This window comes from Haliotis rufescens, unplaced genomic scaffold (genome assembly GCF_023055435.1).
Source record: "Haliotis rufescens isolate VD_foot unplaced genomic scaffold, xgHalRufe1.0.p SCAF_6, whole genome shotgun sequence".
Classification (NCBI taxonomy): domain Eukaryota; kingdom Metazoa; phylum Mollusca; class Gastropoda; order Lepetellida; family Haliotidae; genus Haliotis; species Haliotis rufescens.
This window is the reverse complement of record NW_025964334.1, coordinates 28512698-28537347: the sequence shown is the minus strand read 5'-3', so window position 1 is coordinate 28537347 and position 24650 is coordinate 28512698. Positions and strand designations below refer to the sequence as shown.

At 40.3% G+C, this 24650-nt stretch overlaps 2 protein-coding genes across 2 annotated transcripts in view; one reads left to right on the top strand and one right to left on the bottom strand.

The window, feature by feature from the left end:
* The first annotated feature begins 89 nt into the window (after positions 1-89).
* LOC124141071 (protein adenylyltransferase FICD-like) lies at positions 90-5559 on the top strand. Its single transcript, XM_046508965.2, has 2 exons — positions 90-409; positions 2619-5559. The coding sequence occupies exons 1-2, from the start codon at positions 121-123 to the stop codon at positions 3767-3769; spliced, it is 1440 nt and encodes a 479-aa protein (XP_046364921.2). The 5' UTR covers positions 90-120; the 3' UTR covers positions 3770-5559.
* A 5931-nt stretch (positions 5560-11490) lies between these two features.
* The window catches only part of LOC124141103 (putative ankyrin repeat protein RF_0381), a 50628-nt gene continuing 37468 nt past the window's right edge, over positions 11491-24650 (bottom strand). Inside the window, exons 11-20 of the mRNA XM_048386633.1 lie at positions 23771-23884; positions 22507-22614; positions 21346-21414; positions 20882-20968; positions 19620-19682; positions 19067-19153; positions 17909-18010; positions 15585-15698; positions 14389-14484; positions 11491-12718 (exon numbers count right to left, since the gene is read on the bottom strand). Of these exons, the coding sequence (XP_048242590.1) occupies positions 12653-12718; positions 14389-14484; positions 15585-15698; positions 17909-18010; positions 19067-19153; positions 19620-19682; positions 20882-20968; positions 21346-21414; positions 22507-22614; positions 23771-23884 (906 nt within the window). The 3' untranslated portion in view covers positions 11491-12652. The remainder of the gene's footprint in view (positions 12719-14388; positions 14485-15584; positions 15699-17908; positions 18011-19066; positions 19154-19619; positions 19683-20881; positions 20969-21345; positions 21415-22506; positions 22615-23770; positions 23885-24650) is intronic.

The following is a 24650-nucleotide window of genomic DNA, read 5'->3' as shown; positions in this document are numbered from 1 at the left end:
AAAACCCAGGAAACTGATTCACGAATAATAATAAACATGTGATATATTTCATTTCCGTGGTTTTCTATGATTGCTTCTTTTAGAAGCAGCTTGACGTATTGAATCACTTCCGGTTTCAACATGGCAGAATGGCTGTCAAGTTGCGCCGAGAAACAATTTTCCACCCATTATAAACATCTAAAGAAGATGTATTCATCGGGACTGATGTCCAAGACTGTTATTATATTTCTTCTACTGTCCGGGGTTGGTGTCGCTTACCTTGTCACCAATATACCCCGTCTGATGACTATTTTCATTCTCATCAGAAAGCAGCTGTCAACTTCTCAGATGCGATCACCTTCCATCTCCTTCATGCCACCTGAAACATCGCTAGTTATACGACCGAAAAACAAATTGACGATTAGCCCAGGTAAATTACATGTGTTTTGAAAAATAAGTCCACTTTCTCACACTGGTTAATTCTGTTGACATGGTTGATGTTTGTGAAAGTTACATTTTCTTCGACTAATTTCAAAAGAAAATGAAAATGAAAGTGAAACTACCGGTTCCAATTATTGCAGTGAATCAGGATTATTCATATCGCATGGCTGGCTTGAAACATGGGGGCTAATGAGTTAACAATGGTTATTTAGCCAAAATGTTTACCAGGAATTGCTGCTACTTACTGGTTATTACTATTAGTATACTCGGACACCGTGGTACCGCGGCATTCATCGTATCGCGGCTTTTGTGATTTCTTGTAGTTCACGCGAGACATGCCTCTTAGCAGCTGTCTGTTAATGCAAATCAGTAACCAGGAAGTGTTCACTTCGTAAACAATTTCAATTTCCACGGAATGTTCCGTATGCTGTAAGTAAGGAGTTATTAAAAAATGCGTTGATACATACTTGTGTGATCTTTTTTAATATTGCCTTACCCCCATCTATCAATGGACAACGATGTAACCCGCAGTTCCCCAAGTAAACTTTCTCTATCGACCTGAACAAGATCATCTGCATATTCATGGCAACTAATAAGGTAACGGAAGTTACGTAGTCCGCACATTTCTTCCCGCTCTGTGCCAAGAATCTATTGGGAGATCATAAGGGCCATAATGCCAAACTTAGAAATACGTACATACTTTGGGCATACTAGGAGTGCTTTTTATATATTTATTGTTGACGTTAAACATTTTTCCTTTTTGTGACAAATTATTGTCATCCAATTTGTTTATAAAGAATCTTAGAATATCATTTCTGATATTTTGTTGTTGATTTTTAAAATATTTTTCTCTTACTTTTCGCTAAATATGCATTGAATACCTATTACTGATAACACATTTAGAATTTTACTTGTGCTGTCTTTGCACTTGTCTGGACAAATCACTGATGTCTGGCATGATCATACCAAGTGGTTGGTAAAATTATGTCCTCTTTTTATCCAATTCGGACCTCCATACACAACTTTTCTCTGTACCGTGTTACAATGGAGTTCTCTCCCTTGGCAAACAAAGCGCGAGGCCCGGCTTTTACTCGGAGTTACTAATGCTTTTATCAGTAAAATATGCATTGTTAGATAAAATAAATGACATCTGATATAGAGAACACGAATAATCATAAAGGTTAGTGAGTGCATTTTGTTCCGTTTAGCGTACATGACAAGTATCGCGATACCCAGAGGTTGCAGGCTACCTGCTCATCTCGTGATCAACACCTGGTTAAGTACCTGCAACAAATGTCAACAATCATATGTATGCAGTATCTGGGCTAGTCACTCTTCATATTTTTCAAACACACTCCCTTCTAGCGTCAATAAGTTTTATAAGAAAATTGATTTCATTTGATTACCTTGGGAACATCTGCTTATATAGACATGATGGAGATGATATGGCTAAGTAATTCAAACTGAACTACAACTAATCCTATGCTTAGGATTGTAAAACAGTAAGGTATGAACAATGAAACTGGTACCTATGGTTAAAGACTGTACCAGCTGGCATGGCAGGAATGAGGTTACCTGCCTTAACCTTACTATTACTAAGTAGCATGCCATGCTTGCCGTAAAAGGTTACTCTGCTTGTCGTAAAAGGCGACTAACTGGATCGGGTGGTCAGGCGCGCTGACTTGGTTGATGCATGTCATGGATCCCAATTGTATGGATCGATGCTCATGATATTAATCACTGGATTGTCTGGTCCAGACTCGATTATTTACAGAACCGCCGTCATATAGCTGGAATATTGCAGAGTGCGGCTTTAAACAACAAACAAACAAATATTACTAAGTACTGTAACAAAAAGTACTGTAAAGGAGAACAAACTCAGTAAGCTATTGCGATTTAATCAAAGATAGATACGGCCGTATGTCTGTTAGTCAGATAATAGTGAAAACATGGAGGGATTAGTTGTTTCCTCACCATGCTCTCAGATCTATTAATGAAAGTACTAAATGATCTGTGGGTTAGTTGGATAAGAACAATAGTGTCTACCCATGTAAGTAAGTATCCAGACCGGACTAGTGCATAAGTAACTGCCTGGAAAACGGCAGCCTTGCCATAAGCTAGATAATTAATATTTTTGGTTTTGCTCATGTTACTTGGATGTATTTGTCATGTTTATTGTATTATTTATGTTTTCCCAGAGGTCCAAAAGGAGGCTGTGGCAGCACTGACAGTGGCCCTGGATCTTCAGTCACAAGGGAAAACTGAAAAGGCCATAAAAGTCTTTCAACATGCTCTTGCTCTGGACCCTTTACACGCTGACATCCTAACAGCCTATGGAGAGTTCATTGAACAACATGAAAATGATGTAGTTAAAGCTGACCATTTATACCGAAAAGCTCTCCATGCCCATCCAGAACATGAAAAAGCTTTGGAAAACCGACGCAGAACACAACCAGTTGTAGAAGAAATAGACCAAAGAACTTTCAACAGAATCGATCAGAAACGGGATAAACTGTATCGTGTACCTCCAAATCATCCAGGTTTGCGGCGAGCTAAAAAAGAGTCCTATTTCTATCATATATTTCATTCTAATGCTATTGAAGGAAATACTCTGACATTAGCACAGACTAGGTCAATTATAGAGACGCGAATTGCTGTGGGAGGAAAGAGTTTGGCGGAGCAGAATGAGGTCTTGGGTCTCGATGCTGCTCTAAGTTACATAAACAGTACTCTACTGGGTCGTGTAGGGCAGTTGTGTTTAGAGGACTTGTTAGACATTCATCGTCGAGTCCTAGGATATGTTGATCCCACGGAAGCAGGGAGAATCCGAAAAACTCAGGTGTTTGTGGGAGATTTTCAACCCCCTCCACCTCAAGATGTGCCAATGTTAATGAACCAATTTGTTGATTGGTTGAATGCAGAGGAAGCATTAGAACTCCATCCAATAGAATTTGCTGCTCTTGCGCATTACAAACTTGTGATAATTCACCCATTTTATGATGGCAATGGGAGGACTTCAAGGCTGTTGATGAATCTGATTCTGATGCAGGCAGGATTTCCGCCTGTGACGGTGAAGGTTGAGGACCGTCTGAGATACTATGAGACAATTCAGATGGGAAATGAGGGTGATATTCATCCTTTCATTCGTTTTATGGCTGAAAGTACGGAGAGAACTTTGGATGAGTTTTTATTATCTGCAATAGAGAATCCAGTTTCTCATTCTCATCAAATAAATCAGACCAGTAATAAAGGTCGTGTCATTGACATGGATGAAGAAGAAGAAGAAGATGAGGAATACGATGATGAGGAAGATTATGGAAGTGATGAGCAGGAGGAAACTGGGGATTGAAAGACTACAAATATGTTCATCAGATATGATCAGATGATGATTATCATGACTATTGTTTTGGAAGTTGTTTTATTCCAATTACGGTATTCGACGTAATAAGCGCCCCGCTCTAATAAGCGCCCACGGCGGTATTTGCTAATATATTAGCTAGTGAACAATCCCAATTAGCACCCCTTCCGATTGATCAAGACTTATTTATTCGTGTATAATACGCACGGTGTTATATGCACCATTAATTATGGGCAATTAAATTCTGTCGTATATAAACATTTCAAGTTGTCAGCATAAACCCTGAAATTTAAATTCTTTTAACTCTGTTTTCTTCACCAAAATAATATTCTAATAAGAGTCCTTTATTTCTAATTTTGAGAGCACCCTGGGAGCTTATTACGTCAAATACGGTAATAGATATACAAAATCTGAACCAAAAGTGATGAAACATGATAGTGGTAAAAGATAGAGCTATTGGCTTGATGGTGTGTTTTTTTTCACTTTGAAATATTAATATGATATTAGGAATAATACATGAAGCTGAAACAAGTCCCTGGAAAGTCAAGGGGTATTTGTGAAAATCCTATATTGTTTCATCAAGATCAAGACTTTGGTGTATTGTTTGTAGTAACCATGCTGAAAAGTAATGTGTGTCAGGACAGAATTCTATTTAGGTTAACAAAATCAACTTGGTTTCGGGTAGACATGGTCTGTCTGACCATTCATCTCATGTACAGCCATGATATTTTCATCACATTGGTCTCTTGTCAGAAAAGTTATGAAACATTATGCTAATATTAAAAATAAATAATTTCTTGTTTACATATCTGATGAGGATGGTGACCACGGTTACCTGAGGACATTTATGTTTACCTTGCAATTCTTCTCTGCATGTTTTGTTTACCAGTCAGGAAACATACAAACAGTCTCCACACCCCTGTCTTAATGATATGATTATTGGCTACCTGTTGGTTCAAGACTTAGCATGATGCATTTTGTTGGTTTTGTAATATCCATCTGGAGTAATGGTGTTTACTCCATATATATTTATCTCTGTGTAGTCAGTGACAAGTGCTATTGTATATGTGTGTATGTGACATATCAGCCACTGAGCTGTGACAATGTTATGAACATGATGAACGTGTGGCGGAGTTTCTGAACGTGTTCACTTTATCAATGTTTATGTGATATGTTCAGGTGAACCTGTTAGCTATGCTGTGATTGAATGTATACTTATTTCTTAGCTCTATTGTGATAAGAATTCAGAAAGAAAAAGTAATTGATTGGAAAGTTTAGTAGCGACATGACTCAAAGCATCACAATATATATCAATTAATAACAAATGAGTTATTTTGTATGTTTGTAGAAAAAACATTTCTATCGAGACCTGCAATTATTCAACTTCTTGCTAAATAATAACTAGGCTGATCCATAAAATGTTTACGATTGAATGGTTTGCCTTCATATTGTCCATCTTGTCCATGGTAATCTTGCCTTTCTTTGGCAGTGAATTAATAATGTGGTATCAGTATTCATAAATTTTTTATCAATGCACGTTAACGATACATTGATGTTGTGATCTACGATGAATTCCCTAAAGAAAACCCATAGTCTTATCATGCTTATAATCAAAATAATCATAATAATACAAGAATATTTGTGTATCTACTTTACTTTTTTTATTAGTGTAACTGGGGGCACAGGTGGCCCAGTCGTCTAAGGCGCTGCGATTCGCTGTGCAGAGTTGCGTCCCTTGGGCATGCTAGAAACCTATGATTGTGGGTTTGAATCCCAGTTCGCCCTGATTATGTTTCTAGGTTTGTCATCACCATACCCATGCTCATGGATTTCACCGAAGTGGTAAACGTCTGAGACCTGCATCACTTTGGGCTTTCCTCCCACATTAAGCTGACACGCCCTGATATAACTGGAATAATGTTAAAAGCGGCGTTAACTCACTCACTCACTCACTCACTCACTCACTCACTCACCCACCCACCCACCCACCCACCCACTCACTCACTCACTCACTCACTCACTCACTCACTCACTCACTAATAGCTAGCGGAACTGTTTAGTTTATAACCAACCTCGGAAAACTCAACATATGTTTTAGGGTGCCCAGGAATTTGAGTAAACAAGGTTTGTCGATATGTATTTTTGCCAAAAACTGATATTGGACTACATATGGTTTTCAATGCTTATTGATAATGTACATGATGTATGTTATGTTGAAGGTATCTGATATTTCACCTTTGTGTTCATAGAGTAAAGATCTATTGCACTGCAATGTAGGATGTGGGGTCAAAGGTTAACAAACGTGTACATAAACGACATACAAGGTTAAAGGTGAATATTGACTTATAGATTTGGGCATAGGATTATGATGGTTATGATTGTTTGAAGTGTTGTGTGACAGTGTCAGCTGGGTATGCAGAGTTTAGAATCAATGATGTGGAGAAGACTTGGTGTGAATGTTTCTCTGCTTCCTTTGTTTGGTAATTAATTTTATTCATTTAAGGGCAGATTATTATTTTCAGATTTCTAAGATCAAATTCTTATAAGAACTGGGGTATATTTCACATAAATATTAATTTGTATTCTTGGATGGTTGCTCTTCATCAGCAGTCATAACTCCCTGTGCAGAGTTGCATCCCTTATATGTGCCAGGATCCAGTCATCGTTGGTTTGAATCCAAAATTCCCCCTGCTTTTGAACCTAGATTTGTCGGGACAATTGCCCTGCTAAAACCTGTATCACTTTTGGCTTCTTTACTTCATTCTGACAGGCTGTGATATAAACATGATATTGTCCATATCTCCTTAATTACATTGTTTATTGTGAGCTTTGGCTCCATCTGTGTGACGTGACCCTGAAATGATAATACACTCCAATATGTCCAGATACAAATGTGTCAATTTATTAATGTCAGCAAGGAATACTCACATCTGTCGCATTTATTTCATGCTCACATTAATATCATGATTTACAGTAGATTGTAGAATACTGGTTGATGAACTGAGAGCCTTAGACTAGGGAACAGATCCTATCATGCCTGCAGGATGGTAAATATGTTGAAAATGGTATGTACGTTATTCAAGTCATTGTGTGCAAATATGTGTTTTGAATGTTCAAAATGTACAAAATGGAAAGCTGTTACCGATGATTGACAGGTAAAACTGATCACCTGTCTGTAAACAAATCTACAAACAGATATATGAAACCAATCTCAGATCCTTGGTCCTGAAATCCACGAAATCCAGTGCCTTGTTTACTGTGGCAGAGATAACATTCTTTTATGTTGTCTGATACCTGCTCTGTTGGGGAGCTAATGTTGTCTGATACTTGCTCTGTTGGGGAGCTAATGTTGTCTGATACTTGCTCTGTTGGGGAGCTGATGTTGTCTGATACTTGCTCTGTTGGGGAGCTGATGTTGTCTGATAATTGCTCTGTTGGGGAGCTGATATTGTGTGATACTTGCTCTGTTGGGAGCTGATGAGTCTGCTGTGTTGTGTGTTGTACATGAACAAGTGTAATACAAGAGTACAGTATTGCAATACACAGTGTAAGACTAATTGGCATCCTCATCATGAATCAACTACAGGGGACTACATAGATGTTTCATTAGGCCAGAAACTATTTACTCGTGTTTAATGAACTCCACTGACCCATCACTTGAATTGTTACCCCAACATTTTTATCATGTCTGTGACAAGTTATCAAGAAAATGAATACCTGTGAACATGTGTTTGCCTACACCGACCCAGTGCATGTTTTGTGAAACGCAGGTATTTGTTTTTCTGTCGTATCAATATTGGGGAGCTGAATAAGAATGGCATCATGAGGACATTCAGAGTTCAAGGTTTTTGACGTTATTAACACGGTCAAGCTTGTAGACAAGTCAGATACCAGTGTCTTTGGATTTATAAAGCGAAATGCCCATGGTGGACAAATAGGGGAAATAACCTTTTTGTGTCTCAAATAGGAAGGTCGTAAATTAAGAGGGCTTTTCACACCAATGTAACAATATAGAACTTGGTACTAAAGCTTTATTTCTCTTTTCCGATCCTGTTATCAGTCATAGTGCCAAGTGTAAATTTCACTCAAGAGTTATTGTCCTGGTTGTTTTAAAATAGGTTTCACATGCAGTTAACTATTTCAGTTTAAGTTAAACTCTTGGAAACAAAAGTTAAAAGTTACGTCAGAAATTTCATTTAACACAGACTATGTTTGTTATCTTACTTCCTCTTTTTTTTAACCAAATTTAGAAAGATATTTGTAAAACATGCAAAACGCAATTATTTGGCTTAATGTAGGTTGATTATTAGATGCTTCCTGGTATACAATGGAAGATACATAGGATGACTACTGTGTCTCCTTGTGTGGTGGTACAAGGCATGAGGTATCACTTATTAATACCTCTGTGAAGTGTGTGTATGTACTGTCTGTGATGAATGACTGGGGACTGTATGCTGCTACAATTGGTCTGACTATCCTGTGATCTACAAAAGTTATTTATTTAATGAAGTATATTTTGTGGTTTACATGTTGTTCTTGTTGTATTTCCCCATGGGCATTCAGGGACAGAATGGGTCCCCTGTTCAGAAGAGGGGATTAACATGACGATCAGGTGGTCATAATGTGTGACCTGGCAGATTGGGCGACAGACCGCACCAACCAAGTCTCATTTACAGACTGCCCTGATACAGCTGGGATACTGCTGACTGTGGAGTAAAACAACAACGACTCCCTTGGGTCTATCCCTGTTAGGATTGCATCTTGTTGTGATTGCAGATAAACTGAGAAATTGGTGGCCACAATATCTACACATGGACCAGTTGGTGACACTGTACAACCAGGGCCCCATTTTACAAAATGATTGTAATGCTAAGACCATTGTAACTTCTATTCTTTGACACCTACGGCAGTTGAAGTGCTTAGATTGCTTTGTGAAATGGATCTCTGGGGTGGTATTCATCATAAAACAAGGTTTTTCCAGAAAAGTACTTTTATGAATACTGACCCTGGTTGATAAAGTACTGAGGCACCTGTTAGCATGATGCCATGCTTGTCGCAAGAGGCAGCTAACGGCAGGTCAGGCTTGTTGACATATACATATGACCAACCATGTGGATCGATGCTCATGACTCTAATCTCTGGATTGTCTGGTCCAGACTTGATTATTTACAGACCATCATGTATACTGCTCTGAAAAAGAAACTGCATGGTTTCTTTTGGTGCTTGGTAAAGCAGGAATATTGCTGTATGCAACAAACAAACAAAATCTGTGGCTTACAGGTTTAATCACTGGATTGTCTGGTCATGGTAAGCAGTGACTAAATTGGATTTGATTGTCAGGATTGGTGATCATGATTTTGTCCATTGCACTATTGACGTCAACAACTGGTTTGTCAACCTCTTGATTAATGACTTACCACCATGAATTACCTGGCTCATCACTGACTGGGCCGTGAAACAAGATCCACTCACCCATTTTCTGGTCCAGATCACCTGAGGCTGTGATGATACAATAGTGATGATTTCTCTGTATTATTCACCCACAGTCTGCAATTTGGCTCCTTGTTAGCTGCCATGGCTATGCAATAGTTTTACTATCCCACTTGTACAGGTTGAGGCTTTAAATCTTAGATGTTGCATAGCAAAAGGGAACGGTACACAGCTAGTTGATTGAGTGTCGTGCTCACACTTTCAACCATTTGTTTGCTAGTTCAAAGCCTACGATACACAGGTCCTTGTAATGTAGATGTTTTACTGCTAACCAAAAAATATAACTACAATTTGAATTGCACAATTCGAATGTGCTATATTTTATTCAGTAAGAAATGTATACATTTGAAATATATATTTTTTATGAAAATGTGTAGAAAAATAAATACATGTACATTGTGGACAAATCACAGTCAAAAGTTGCAGAAGGACGCACAGGCGATACTCAATAGTATGTACAGTAAGAACAAAGGAAAACTCGTCCCCGAATGAAGTGTCGTAAAATCACAAGCAATGCGACGATAAACATCTCGCGTAATCGACTGGTTATTTAATAGAGCCTTCTTACTTATTTTTGTGTTTCTCGTCTCCAAGGGGTTTTCTCTGAGAGGGGAGGTCGGAAAATGATAACAAAAGAATTCTTTTTGCAGAATACCTCATTCAAGGCTTTGACGATGTATACCAAATATTTGACAATTTAAACATGTCTGGTCCCAAAACCGAAATTTATACACATTGTGGAAAAGGATCGAAGAAGGGACATGTAGATAAAAAAAATCCATCGCCATAAAGTCATATGGTAATTCTTACCATTGACCTATTTCGAGTCATAAAACTAATATTAAACACAGGTTCGAATCAGTTCCAAAATCACTTTAATTTTAAAACAAATATGTACCTTCTCACACCCAGTCTCCGGCAAAATGGTACCGGATAAAATATTGTAAAATATTGTAAAATAAAGGAAAGACTTTTTACACAGGTTTAGATCTAGATAGTATCTTAAATATGTTATTTATTAAATTAGAATGACAGATGGATCTGACCGGTCTACAATCTGCGAGGTTACCACCGACCCCCCACCCCCCAACACACCATATTATTTCACGATCTGGTTAAATCTGACAGTGCCAGTTGCTAAGAGACGGTGTATAAATTTCACATCGCACTACTTCAACCCAGACTCATTGTTGGAACCCCGCATTTTACGCCGCTTTAAGCTATAATCCAGGCATTTCATGGCTTGTATCCATGTAGGGAATCGAACTCGTGTCTACGGCTGACGAGCAAACGCTTTAACGACTAGGCTACCCCACCACTCCTGCACGAAGACATGAGCCGGGCATACAAAAGTAGAGTCAATATATAGACCCCAGTTCAGTAGGAGTGTTATAGTAGACATGTGCGAGACATGTCAGGCAAAATGCCTGAATTCATCTTATATATTTAGGATACATGTAGGACTCCGAATTATGACATCACTAATCTGTGCCAGATTGTCTTATTCGTCATTATATGCAGCAAGTATCAGCATGAATTTGTATATGCAGTAAGTATGGCGCATGCCGAACGACAAATGTTAACTTTGGGGTATTTGAATCTTGATCCTGCTCATTTTCTGTGCACGATGGGCCCTGTTATGACCAATGAACTATATTGAAATATTCATGCCGTTTGATTGCATCGAAACCTCTTATTTATCATGTTTATATTTGCTAATTTTTGCTCAACCTTTTCATTATGACCTTCATGATCTCAGGCAAATCCAGGTATGCTATCGTGGGGGGTCACACAAGTATCCTTAAATTGCATAATTTAAAATATATATTTTCAAAATATACTGATGGAAACGAATAAGGGGACACTAAGTTTTAGATAGAGTAAAATGATATGCTATCATTGGTTCCCAACCTTGTCTACCAAACACATCTTAACATTTAATTCTAACATGAGTTGAATTTGTATCCGTGCTATTTCAAATATAGTGGACCGCCTCCGTGGTCTAGTGGTAGAAAGTCCGCCCGGAGAACCGAAGGTCCGGGGTCCTACCAAAAGACGTTAAAAGATGGTACTTGTTGTTACCCTGTCTGGCGTTCGGCATAAAGGGGCAAAAACAAGGACTGGTCGGCTCGGAGTAAACTGTGGCTGAGTGGGGTATGCATGTTAAACTGCGGCATGGTATCTCAGTGAGCTAGCTCTATAAATCGGCATTAGTCCGGACTAGTACAAGCAGTCACACACACACACACACACACACACACACACACACACACACACACACACACACATGCACGTCGCTATGTAAGTGCAATAATCTTGGACGCGACGTTAAACCCAATTTCACCTCACTTTATTCCCCATATTTTACATTGTTCCCGTCTTCGTTTCCAACAGTATATATATTCCAAATCCGATGACTCAATTCTGTACAATGTCAGTAAAGTTTTCTGTAATACTGGCTCAAAGCGGGCATGAACAGTTTTCACTAGTTGCCATCAGTTATCGAATAGCTCCATTGTCAATCTCAGTCGAAACCGACGTCGAAGTATTGACACAGGATGAGCTTAAAATATGAAATTATTTGAATTCCAATTTCTCAATCGAGACGCACATCAGGCTTCTTACACGTGGACGTGGTGCTGGTTGTAAGGAGCCGGCTATACATATTGAACATTAATAGCAGCACTTTGTAGGGTCAAAGACTCAACACAAGTGAATGGGGAATATTAACTGAGTAAACATTAACCAAAGGCTCTTGAAACATTGAAAGGAGAAAGCCACACGTTTTTTTCTGACTTGGTAGATAACGAAATTGTGTATCAATATAAGAAGTTAGCTGTGTGCTTTTCAAGGAGAACCTCAACCTTTGGCGTATTATTGTTAATTTCTTGATTTATGCATCCACTAACCTAACAATCAGGTACGAGGAAAATAATCCATTAAGCTATTTTAACGCTGCCAAGCTTGATAATTAAAAAATGTCTGACTCAGATATGCTATACATGCTCAATGACCCGTAACTGTTTGCTCAAATACTTTACATAGCTTCACCGGAACTCAAATCGGTGCATGTTTGTTTTCACGGGGATCCCCCACTCCGCCAACCCCCACCCCACCACCATTTTGAAAACCAAACGTAGTATTAACATACCTGTCATCTTTCACAATAATGCCAAATGAAAAAATAGAGAAATGGAAAATTAATATTTTTTCATCCTACCGACTCTATTTTGTTAAAGATTAAAGTAAGTTTTGTTCATATTATACCGGAAAACAAATAACAAACGAGCCAGAGAGAATTACAGGCCTGGTAGAACGAGTGCCCCGCTATTACGTTGCCGCACCGTATATGCCCGATCAAGTGACGTAGTACATGATGTTCCCCTACTCTTCTTGCAGCGGGGGTGACGTTTCGGACCCCGGGGGCCACTCCCCTAGATGAAGTCCTCTCTGTAACAGAAAGAATGTTTCTTGTACAGAAACCTGTATACCAGGTTACCAATAAGGCTGAAGAAAAGATATTTCGAACTGGACATGATCAAACATTACTGTCTGTTTCGGCCGTGAAAACAGCATTGTATGTTCCCCGTGAAACGGTGCTGACGGGGTTAAAGCATCTTCCCGAGGCAAGATAGTTAACTGACTTAAACAGTCCAGTTTCCACCCTTGCCGAACTAGACTGATATTATGGAGTTACATTTTGGCTGGACTAACGAGTCTATGCATAGTCCAATCAAAATCGTGGAACGAAATCTAAAACCGGTTTGTAAACTGTCGTGCAGATTTCGGTCGATTTCAGGATTTGCAAAGCATGTGCACCGCCAACTCGTTGTCAACATATATTTTCCCAATCAAGGAAGACTTGACTTTTAAAGTCAGTTAACTCCCTTGCCTCGGGAAGATTGGGTTACTAGATAACCCCAGCAAGCTTGTTTCGACTTTTTCAAACCCATTCTGTTTGCCCGTTAGTAACAATCTCAGTTTCTTGGACTCACATGTTATTTTAGTTAACCTGAGGCCAAATGATATTTTGTTTTATAAATTGTTGTTGCAAATCTTTGTTTCACCCCAAATATAAAATCATCGGTCCATAAGCCTAAACGTGTCACTCAGCCCGACTCTTTCCAATAGGACCTCGGCCTATACTTTTAGGAATCCATATTGGGACTAGTTTCGTGTACTGACATTCGTCACCACTCGCATGTTTCCGTAACCCACAACAAGGTTTACATTCGGCTTGTCCCGAACGGGACAAGTTGGTCACGTATGGTGTTCTGACTGTCCTATGGCACAGCAAGAGCTTCTTGTTGTCCTTAACTTCATATATCTGTTCAAATTTATCAAATTTATCATTATTATTATTATATTTACTTTTGTCTTCAAATCAAAGTGCATACTTATTTTCTGTTAAACACAGAATAACGTCTGTAACTATGTGCGGCGGGATCAGGTGTTACACGGTTTGCAGTGCAATCATGCAATATCACTACGCCACTGCTGCCTGCATTCGTAACCAACTCGTGTTAATCCGGGACAAGCCGAATAGCGACTCGTGCCCCTCTCGTGGTCATTTTTGCGACCGGGTTCCGTCTTAGCGCAAACGGGTATACCTAAAACAATTGTCAACTTGTTGCGTAATTGCGTAATGGTTCACATATATTTCCTCATATATTATATATATTTCAGGCATACATCTGGACATGCGGAATTATACAGTATGATTGGACACCTTTAACTGTGTTTTTGGTATATTTTAAGATGCAAGACATATGTAAAATCAAAAATTATTTCTGAGGGATTCTTTAACGATGAACTTGAAATCATATGCGCATTCTGATTGCTTTGTCGTATTCGAGAGGGGGACGAGTCTTCTTGCAGGTTTACGGAAAGGGGCGAGTGATGACGAATGTGCTGCCCGAGGTATTATGTACGTAGCGAAATAAGCCGAGTCGACCCGAGTGGTGGTGTACGTGGGTCAGCAAGTAAGGATGGTGCCACCCAGACACAATGTTACCACTGCACTATGACACTTGTTATACATATTCTTGATCACAGTAGGAATGGACTCCAGACGTTGGCCTGTATGGTAGGACCCCCTAAGGCCCAGGCTAAAGACTGACCTGTCCGTGAGCGTCCAGCGTTCTGGCATCGTAGAGCATCCACCGGACTTCCTCCGTCCCCCGCAGGTTCTTGTAGTCCACAGGGAACCGCCCGTCCTGAAACACACGTCAAGCAACTTAAACAGTTAGAACACTCGGGAAACATTGATAGAAATGTTACGTTCGTCGCCACTCAGCCCTTTCCGTAACCTGAATTACGCGAGTGGTCACGACACTGCCACTCGGTCCCAGAGGCGCCTCGGGTGTTCAGCTTCGGTGACTCGGTTTGTACCCCTTACCCCGACGGCATGGATAAAGATAATAATAACGATAAGAATGTGCATATTTATAACCAAATTCACACCCTAAATCATGCTCAAGGCGCTACATTATTACCCCTGTCAATGGATCGGTGTCCACCCGATTTCATTCTCAGCTCCCTGGGGAGTAAACCACCAAAGCTGCCGGTAAAGCGTTAGAACGTCAGTCACATTACCACGCCATCCTACCACGACATCTTGCTACCTAGAACTTGTTTGCCGACTGAATATTGCTGACGCCTAAAACAACATTCACACCTTGTGAGCAGTCATCTTCCCGAGGCAAGTGAGTTAACTGACTATAAAAGTCCAGTTTCCACCCTTGCCGAACTAGGCTGGTATTATGGAGTTACATTTTGGCTGGACTAACGAGTCAATGCATAGTCCAATCAAAATCGCGCACCGAAATCGAAATCCGGTTCGTAAAGTGTCATGCAGATTTCGGTCGACTGCAGGATTTGCAAAGCATGTGCACCGCTAACTCGTTGTCAACAGATATTTTCTAAATCTTTTCATGTTTTTAATCAAGGTGCTCACGTGATTTGATGCACTTCGCGTTGTAAGACTCGTTTTATCACAATATAGATCTTCATTATCGATCGGACCGTCTTGACTGGGCGCCACCGTTTTGTTTGAAGCAAATGCAAGTGATACGAGAGGTTGAATCTGATTGGTCAATAGGAGAGGCATAGAAAGGACATAACTCGTAATAGCCACTGGTGGCAGCTACGTTCGAGCCCAGGAATTCCAGCCTAGTTCGGCAAGGGTGGAAACTGGACTTTTAAAGTCAGTTAACTCTCTTGCCTCGGGAAGATGGTTAGCAGTATGCACCTAATGTATAATTTATTAAAGGGAATGAATCAGATTTGAAAAAAAAATCCGTTTTATCCGTTTTACCTTGTCGACACGAGATTCAATCTCTTCAGGGTTCCGATCCAACAAGATACGCGCGAAGGTCTTCAGCTGTTCATCTGGCAGTGCGCATGCGTAGTGGAGTGGATACCGGTTACACTGCAAACACCGTATACAAGTTCAAGTGACGTCTAGACCTAAACTGGTTATCGCAACGTTTAGTCGTAGACTGGTATTCACAACGTATAGACCTAAACTGGTTATCACCACGTCTAGACCTAAACTGGTTACCACCATGTCTAAACATAAACTGGTTACCACCATGTCTAAACATAAACTGGTTATCACAACGTCTAGACCTAAACTGGTTACCACCATGTCTAAACATAAGCTGGTTACCACCATGTCTAAACTTAAACTGGTTATCTCAACGTCTAGACCTAAACTTGTTACCACCATGTCTAAACATAAACTGGTTACCACCATGTCTAAAAATAAACTGGTAACATATCTAAACATAAACTGGTTACCACCATGTCTAAACATAAACTGGTTACCACCATGTCTTAACTTAAACTGGTTATCACAACGTCTAGACCTAAACTGGTTACCACCATGTCTAGACCTAAACTGGTTACCACCATGTCTAAACATAAACTGGTTACCACCATGTCTAAAAATAAACTGGTAACATATCTAAACATAAACTGGTTACCACCATTTCTAAACATAAACTGGTTACCACCATGTCTTAACTTAAACTGGTTATCACAACGTCTAGACCTAAACTGGTTACCACCATGTCTAGACCTAAACTGGTTACCACCATGTCTAAACATAAACTGGTTACCACCATGTCTAAACATAAACTGGTAACCATATCTAAACATAAACTGGTTACCACCGTCTAAACATAAACTGGTTACCACCATGTCTAAACATAAACTGGTTACCACCATGTCTAAAAATAAACTGGTAACCATATCTAAACATAAACTGGTTACCACCATGTCTAAACATAAACTGGTTACCACCATGTCTAAACATAAACTGGTTATCACAACGTCTAGACATAAACTGGTTACCACCATGTCTAGACCTAAACTGGTTACCACCATGTCTAAACATAAACTGGTTACCACCATGGCTAAAGATAAACTGGTAACCATATCTAAACATAAACTGGTTACCACCGTCTAAACATAAACTGGTTACCACCATGTCTAAACATAAACTGGTTACCACCATGTCTAAACATAAACTGGTTACCACCATGTCTAAACATATACTGGTTACCACCATGTCTAAACATAAACTGGTTACCACGTGTCTAAACATAAACTGGTTACCACCATGTCTAAACATAAACTGGTTATCACCATGTCTAAACATAAACTGGTTACCACGTGTCTAAACATAAACGGGTTACCACCATGTCTAAACATAAACTGGTTACCACGTGTCTAAACATAAACTGGTTACCACCATGTCTAAACATAAACTGGTTATCAAAAGGACGTGGATCACCGTCATCCAGTGATCTGTCATTTGTGTTAAATGCGCGACGTCAGATTTGCAGTTTGTGGCCTCATATTATAGTGTTATCTGGTATATCTATTTCCTTACAGTACTATCTTGATCCGCCCGACAACGTTACGACTGTTGCCAAGGACGCGCTAATGTGGGCATTTTCTCACACAGCTGTGGTTCTTGCGTTGCGTCACCAGCATGATGTGTAGATACTAACCATATTCACGATCCATTCTAACAAATGTCTCTACTTGGTTTTCATGTTCATTAATGTCAGATATCTTGATATAAAGCAGGCTTTCAAAAGTTCTAAAATAATGTTTGAAAATTCGTTTTCACTTTTCAAACGGAACTGAAGCATATTAAGACAAAAGAAGTATAGGCATTCAAAAGTGGTCAAATAATATTTGAAAATCCGTTGACATAAAGATAACATCCGAAAATTTCGGAGAAAATATCACAGGAAAATAGCTGACAGTATGTCCTTAACACAGGAAGTATCGATTTGAATTGATATTTGACCACTGGATATATCGCATCGGAAAGTAATACGATGCATAGCTTTTTAAAAGAAAATACTTATTGGATAACTGAGCTTTTATCTGTGAAAATTAGGGGTCACTTGTCTGAAATATTGGCGCAGAGACCCCGTATTGCTCTGTACGGATAGCCATTTGTCTTTACAGAGGTCAAGTGTAACATCACAGCTCTAAACTGGATCGTATAACAAATAGGAGACAGTTATCCCTCACGCAGAGGACACTTAGTTACACGTGGAAGGGCCCACTTCCTTGAAATATCTAGCAGTATCTGTAAAATGCGGGTATGGATCGACTAACGTTGTCTGCGATAGACTTCAGTTCAGGTCTGGATGTACAGAGATACTTCGTCACTTCAGGTTGGGCGAACACTATTGCTCGTGTTAATGCTGTGAAGCCATTCTGAAAAATAAATGAAGAAAGGTTGTATCCGTGTATCAACAATAAGACGAAGTCACGATGTCGTGTTGTCTGTTCATGTTGTTAAGACATTTATTTTTATATCACGTCCGCGAAATGGCATCGCCATGGCATCGTGACACAGAGCCAATGTTCGAGAGTTACAGTGAGCTTCGAGTTGGTTGATCGTCTGCCAGACCCAACCACAATTATCGTAGCAGCTCCAGAGAAGAAGCGTAATTTTATCACGGAAAAGGTGTGCAATTTGTTGAAATATGTTTTGGGGAAACGCAACTGGTACCTCCATTCTTAACCCAGGTACAACACGGATGGCAGCAAAACAATATACAAACAGAACTGTATTGAGTTTACACAATTTTTTACTATTATCTAGTCAATGAAATAAAAACAGACAACAAAGTTGTTAGCGTATACCAATACCATTATCTTTATAAAATATGATATAAAGTAGTCCAGAGACTTCATTGTCAGACTGAAACTGCCGTTATCTAGACTTACAACTATCATAGACTTGCCTGGGCTGTACTACAGACTAATACAATTACGGACAACTAGCTTTCAACCCAGAGAATGTAAATCTAGAAAGAAGTTACATTAATCTACGGTTATAACGAACACGTTTGTAACGAACTGATAGATATAACGAACTCATTTTTTAGTCCCGGCCATTTGTTGTACATATGCTGTATATATGCTTATAACGAACTACGGTTATAACGAACCAAGATTAGTGGTCCCTTTGAGTTCGTTATAACCGTAGTTTACTGTACTTGGGCGTGGAAATGTGAACATTTTGTTAGAGTTCCATATCCCTGCAAACAAGTTACTGTAAAGTGTCGATAGTTTTAGTTTCGACAAACATTCAGCCATCTCCTCGGAAGTTTTAGTGTATATGTACGCGACTGTTTAAACACTGGGGTATGCTATATCTGTGTACATTCACTATAGAATCTACCTCCTCGGCTGTTTATTAGCAAAATATTCCATAGAACGTACAAATGAAAATACGATTGAATGAACGACTGCATCTAATCCTACCTTGTCTTGATAACTTGCTTCATTAAGTATCTGAACCTGCCTGAGGTCTCCTCGGGCCGCAGCCTCGAACATCGCCAACCCGCGGGCCTGTCAACACAGAGGTGAAGGTCAGCATTCACAAGGGTACCATTCAAATTCAACTTCTTTTCATTTCTATTAAAGGGGGTGTGGGCCTCCGGGCCCCCCTTTTAGTCGGCCTGTACATAATCAAGTCTAGACCAGGCAATACAGTGACTGGGTCACGCCCACGCCATCCGGTACGACGACCCGCAATCAACTCATAGAGCGACCATCCGATCCCTATTTTAGCCGACTGTTGCGACAAGTAGGAGACACTGTGGCCCATTGTGACTCGGAATCACCCGAGTTCAGATACACAGACGACATAATCAGGACCCTGTTCCACAAGCGATCTTAGCGCTACGATTGTCGTAAGTTAGTGTTAAAGAATGGGAGCTACGATCGACTTAGCGCTAAGATCACTTTGTGACACGGGGCCCAGGACATCTAAGCCCAGGAACATCATACACGCTCAAGCAGTCAATGTAGTCACCTCTATACTTTGAATGGTGTTTCTAATGCCGTTCTCTCCCGCTTCACCCGTGGACTTAGTTCCCTGCAAATAAAGACGATACCCAGTTTACTCCTAGCGCAATAGATAATGAGGTACTTATCAACTTTTACAAAGAGCGCGTCCGCCTTTGCCCTGTTACATTCAACGGGGATACGAGTGGTTCTGCAATTCGCTGTGTAGAGTTGCGCCCCTTTAGCCTCCCAGAAACCTTTGTTCGGGGTTCAAAGCCCAGATTCACACTGACCATGTTTCTAGGTTTGTCAGCATCATGCCTAGTCTGTCTTACAGACCCTGATACAAATATATATCAAATACAGCCCATGCAAGTCTATAATGTTTGGCAAGTCTAGATTACTGCAGTATGAAGAGAGTCACTGGGCTCCCTTTTATTATATTTTTATTAAGATAACTGAACAACTGTTTTTTCTGTACGATATGGTCATTTCAGAGACTAGATGTTAGTCTACATCATGCCCGGTCCGGTGGATTTCACCAAAGTTGTAAACGTCTAATATATTCTTCATTTTGGGCTGTCCTCCCACATCAAAAAGACACGCATGATATAACTGAAATAGCTGTTCAAAGTAGCGTTAAACCAATCCCATTCACTTGCCCCAGTTAAATGTGTGTAAAATACCATCAACGCGCACTGGCGTATTGTAACAGAGCGACACTTGTCTATCAAGCCTGTGAAAGTGATATTTCAATGAAGCGTCACAAAAATATTCTTTTTATGATATTACTGCGACAGTAAAGCCAAGAGAGGTAAGGTCAAATGAGGTTGAACGTCGCGTTCAAAATTATTGCACTTACACGTGCATGTGTGTGTTCGCGCGCGTGCGCGTGCGTGAGTGTGTGTATGCGTGCGTAGCTGCTTGTTCTAGCCCAGACTAATGTCAGTTTTATAGTGCTAGACCACGGAGAAACAATGCCGCAGTTGAACATGAACACCCCACTCAGATACTGTACACTGACTCCGAGCCGACCAGTCATTGTTTTAACCCCTCAGGAAGGGAAACATCCAGGCGCCATATTTAAGCGTCATAACGAATTGCCCCTTCGGCAGATCAGTGCAGCGTCTTGCTTGAACGCACCTCGCAAAACTAATCATTATTTGAGTAAACATTGTATAGTGCTCTGTGTTTTTGTAACACAGAGCGTACACCCAAGCCGTTTATGAAATGACAGATCCATGGCTGCCTATAAACCCAAACGAGGCGGATACAGTAGGAGAGACTTACTAGTTGCGTTATATTGAGGTTCTCCTCGCTATAGAAATGGACGGGAAGGTACAGGAGACAGAACTTCATGCTCTGCTGCTCCACGAACTGAAAGAGAAACGGAGCCAACGAGTGAATGTTGTTTTACGCGACAGTCCTCAATATTCCAGCTATTCCACGGCCGCATGAAAATGTGAGTTTGAAAATTGGCCAGTCAAACCAGTGGTTGATATCATGAGAAACGATCTATGATAGTAAGGTAAGGTAGCACACAATGAGCCCTTAGGCGACTGTGCCACGACTTATTATTCGAATCTGGACCAGACAAACCAGCGATAGATATTATGAGCAACGCTCATCAGCCAACTCACAGAGACTGGCCACCTGATTAACTGTCGACTTATTCAATGGGCAGACCAGCCCTGGGAGCCTCATCTAACCCGGGTCCCCACGGGGACGGGAACGACTGTAGAGTTAGGACTTACCCTGTCTATTGTATACACGACGTCGGCCCTCCCCTTCTGTGTGGCGAGCTCCCGGGGCGTCACTCCGTGCTGCAACAAACACACTTTACTACATCCATTACGCACAGTCTACGTCCATCTTGTACAGCTAAGTAACTTGTACCGTGGCTATTTCAAGGCTATTGTGTAGCATTGTTACTGGTACCGTGGCTATTTCAAGGCTATTGTGTAGCATTGTTACTGGTACCGTGGCTATTTCAAGGCTATTGTGTAGCATTGTTACTGGTACCGTGGCTATTTCAAGGCTATTGTGTAGCATTGTTACTGGTACCGTGGCTATTTCAAGGCTATTGTGTAGCATTGTTACTGGTACCGTGGCTATTTCAAGGCTATTGTGTAGCATTGTTACTGGTACCGTGGCTATTTCAAGGCTATTGTGTAGCATTGTTACTGGTACCGTGGCTATTTCAAGGCTATTGTGTAGCATTGTTACTGGTACCGTGGCTATTTCAAGGCTATTGTGTAGCATTGTCACTGGTACCGTGGCTATTTCAAGGCTATTGTGTAGCATTGTTACTGGTACCGTGGCTATTTCAAGGCTATTGTGTAGCATTGTTACTGGTACCGTGGCTATTTCAAGGCTATTGTGTAGCATTGTTACTGGTACCGTGGCTATTTCAAGGCTATTGTGTAGCATTGTTACTGGTACCGTGGCTATTTCAAGGCTATTGTGTAGCATTGTTACTGGTACCGTGGCTATTTCAAGGCTATTGTGTAGCATTGTTACTGGTACCGTGGCTATTTCAAGGCTATTGTGTAGCATTGTTACTGGTACCGTGGCTATCTACAAGGCAAATGTCTAGGCCATTGTACAGCCTCCCCACACACACACACCCTTGCTCCTTTGTTCTTTCATGATCTTAAAGAGCGTCATACGACTTTGTCCGAAGTTACTTGATCAGGGTTACACCATTCTAGGCCTGAGTAAAGCTTTCAAAAACTTGTGTGGCAGGCATGTGGAGGCCACTTTCTAATGTGACGCATCTGTTGCAATAATAATGCAATTCCCTGTTTTGACTTGTAACAACTTTCCATCTCTCTGATATAGCAGACATCGCAGAATTATTCATCGATCTTGATTTTCCCTTTCAACATGAGCACTGTGACAAGCGCGTAGCTCACCTGGTTCCGATGTGTGAGACAAGTCCCCTTCTGTGCCTCTATAAGCCAATGTATCAGGTCCTCTGATAACCCCATCTCTATTGCCCGGAGTATTGCTGTGTTACCACTCTGGAAAGATAAAGTGGGACTTTTTTTCAGGGTCGGTAGGGGTAACGTTTAAGAAGAAGAGCCAGAACGACATACCTTTCACGCTATAACATAGACTTACGGTCATTAATCAGTTAGTACATGAAATTGTTTGGCCCCTGCTTCCATTCCTTAAACATCTCAAAACACACTCAAACCGCCCCCCCCTCCCTAATGCACCACGTATACATGGTTGTTTGTTTGCCGCACTCAGCACTATTCCAGCTATATAACAGCGGTCTGTAAATAATAGAGTCTGGACCAGACAATCCAGTGACTGATATCATGATCATCTACGCAGTTGGGATCGATGACATGCATCAACCAACTCAGCGAGCCTGACCATCCATACCGTATGTCGTCTCTTACGACAAGCATAGTCACCTCTTACGCTGGTTTGTTGGTTTGTTGTTTATCGCAGCACTCAGAAATATTCCAGCTATATGACGGCGATCTGTAAATAATCGAGTCTGGACCAGACAATCCAGTGATTGATATCATGAACATCGATCCATGCAATTGGGATCGATGACATTTATCAACCAAGTCAGCGAGCCTGACCACCCGATCCCGTTAGTCGCCTTTTACGACAAGCATAGTCACCTTTTACGGCAAGTATGGGTTGCTGAAGACCTATTCTACCTCGGAATCTTCACGGGTCGTCACCTCTTACGACAAGCAAGGGTTGCTAAAGACCCATACTAACCCGGATCTTCACGGTACGTATACATGAACTCTACTGCAGTGAATATTGCACAGCAGCGCTTAGTCTGTTTATTGTAAGTTAGCCATGTATATTGCTATCTCCTTCCAACATCATTTAACGCAGAATTAGTTTTGAAATAGGCCTTCTCATAAATATAAAAGTACCTAACAGACTGGGATCAAGTGTGTAAAATATATCAATACCTAATAAAACTATCAATACCCAATGTGAATAATAACATTTTAGTAAACACTGAATGGCTCAGAAAGTATTTAGAGCACTTAGTCTCTTACAGCGATACTCGTCAAAAACTGATATCATTTTTTGTTGCTTCGTCAATGTCATCACGGAAGAAACATTATCTCTCTTTGACATACTTTTGGTTTTTTTATGAATGGATAAAAAAATAATTTTCTATGACTCTTTACTCACACTATCTTTCTCCGTCCTTTCCGTGTAATCTTGGACTTGAAAGATGTACTGGGCCATTCCCTGGCTGACACCCTTCTGAAGAGCTTTGTGGAATAGCGGAATCGTTGTCGTCACCTGGGAGACGCCACATTTACAGTTAGATACAGCGCAACAGAAACATAACAATATCTTCTTTGAGAGACATTTGGAAGATGGCATGATGAACAAAGACTAACAATAATGGCTAAACGACTTCTTTATATCAAGGATAACCAACAGTAACTGGACATTCGGTACAAATTATTTTTTGTATCAAGATACGCGTGCGTTATCCGACTTAAAATACAGCATCAAATTTAGTAAATACGGTGAGACTTCCGCCCGCTTCCCCCCTTAAAAATTGTTGATTAAAAGGATTGAGCAGCAATGCATGTATAACGTTTGGAAGGGGATACGGGCAGAAGTCTTTCCCCAAATCATGAGTAATCTGATATAGAATAAGCCTGAAAGTTAAAATAAATCAATAGATAAATGAAAATAAATACAATGGTAACATACTGCACGGGAATTTGATGCAGTACGTTCAGCTTCGAAATCCATTCTGCATTTGAACAAGCGCGCATATTCGTAATGCACGTGGAATTTATGCAGTTTGATCGTTGTGGCCAGTGCAGTCGTCATGGACGTGCAGTGCATGAGCATAAATTTGCATTGCAAAAAGTAGGTGAGTAAAATGATAATTTGTCACTGATAATCTACTGTTGAAACAACAGAATGACGTCATTGGTGTATTTTAATACACATTGTGGCAACGTATCGGTTTAGATTCTCGCACCTTTATCCAGCAAGTTCAGCATGATTCACTGAACGCTTCTTCTCTAATGATTATGTGGAGGCGTTA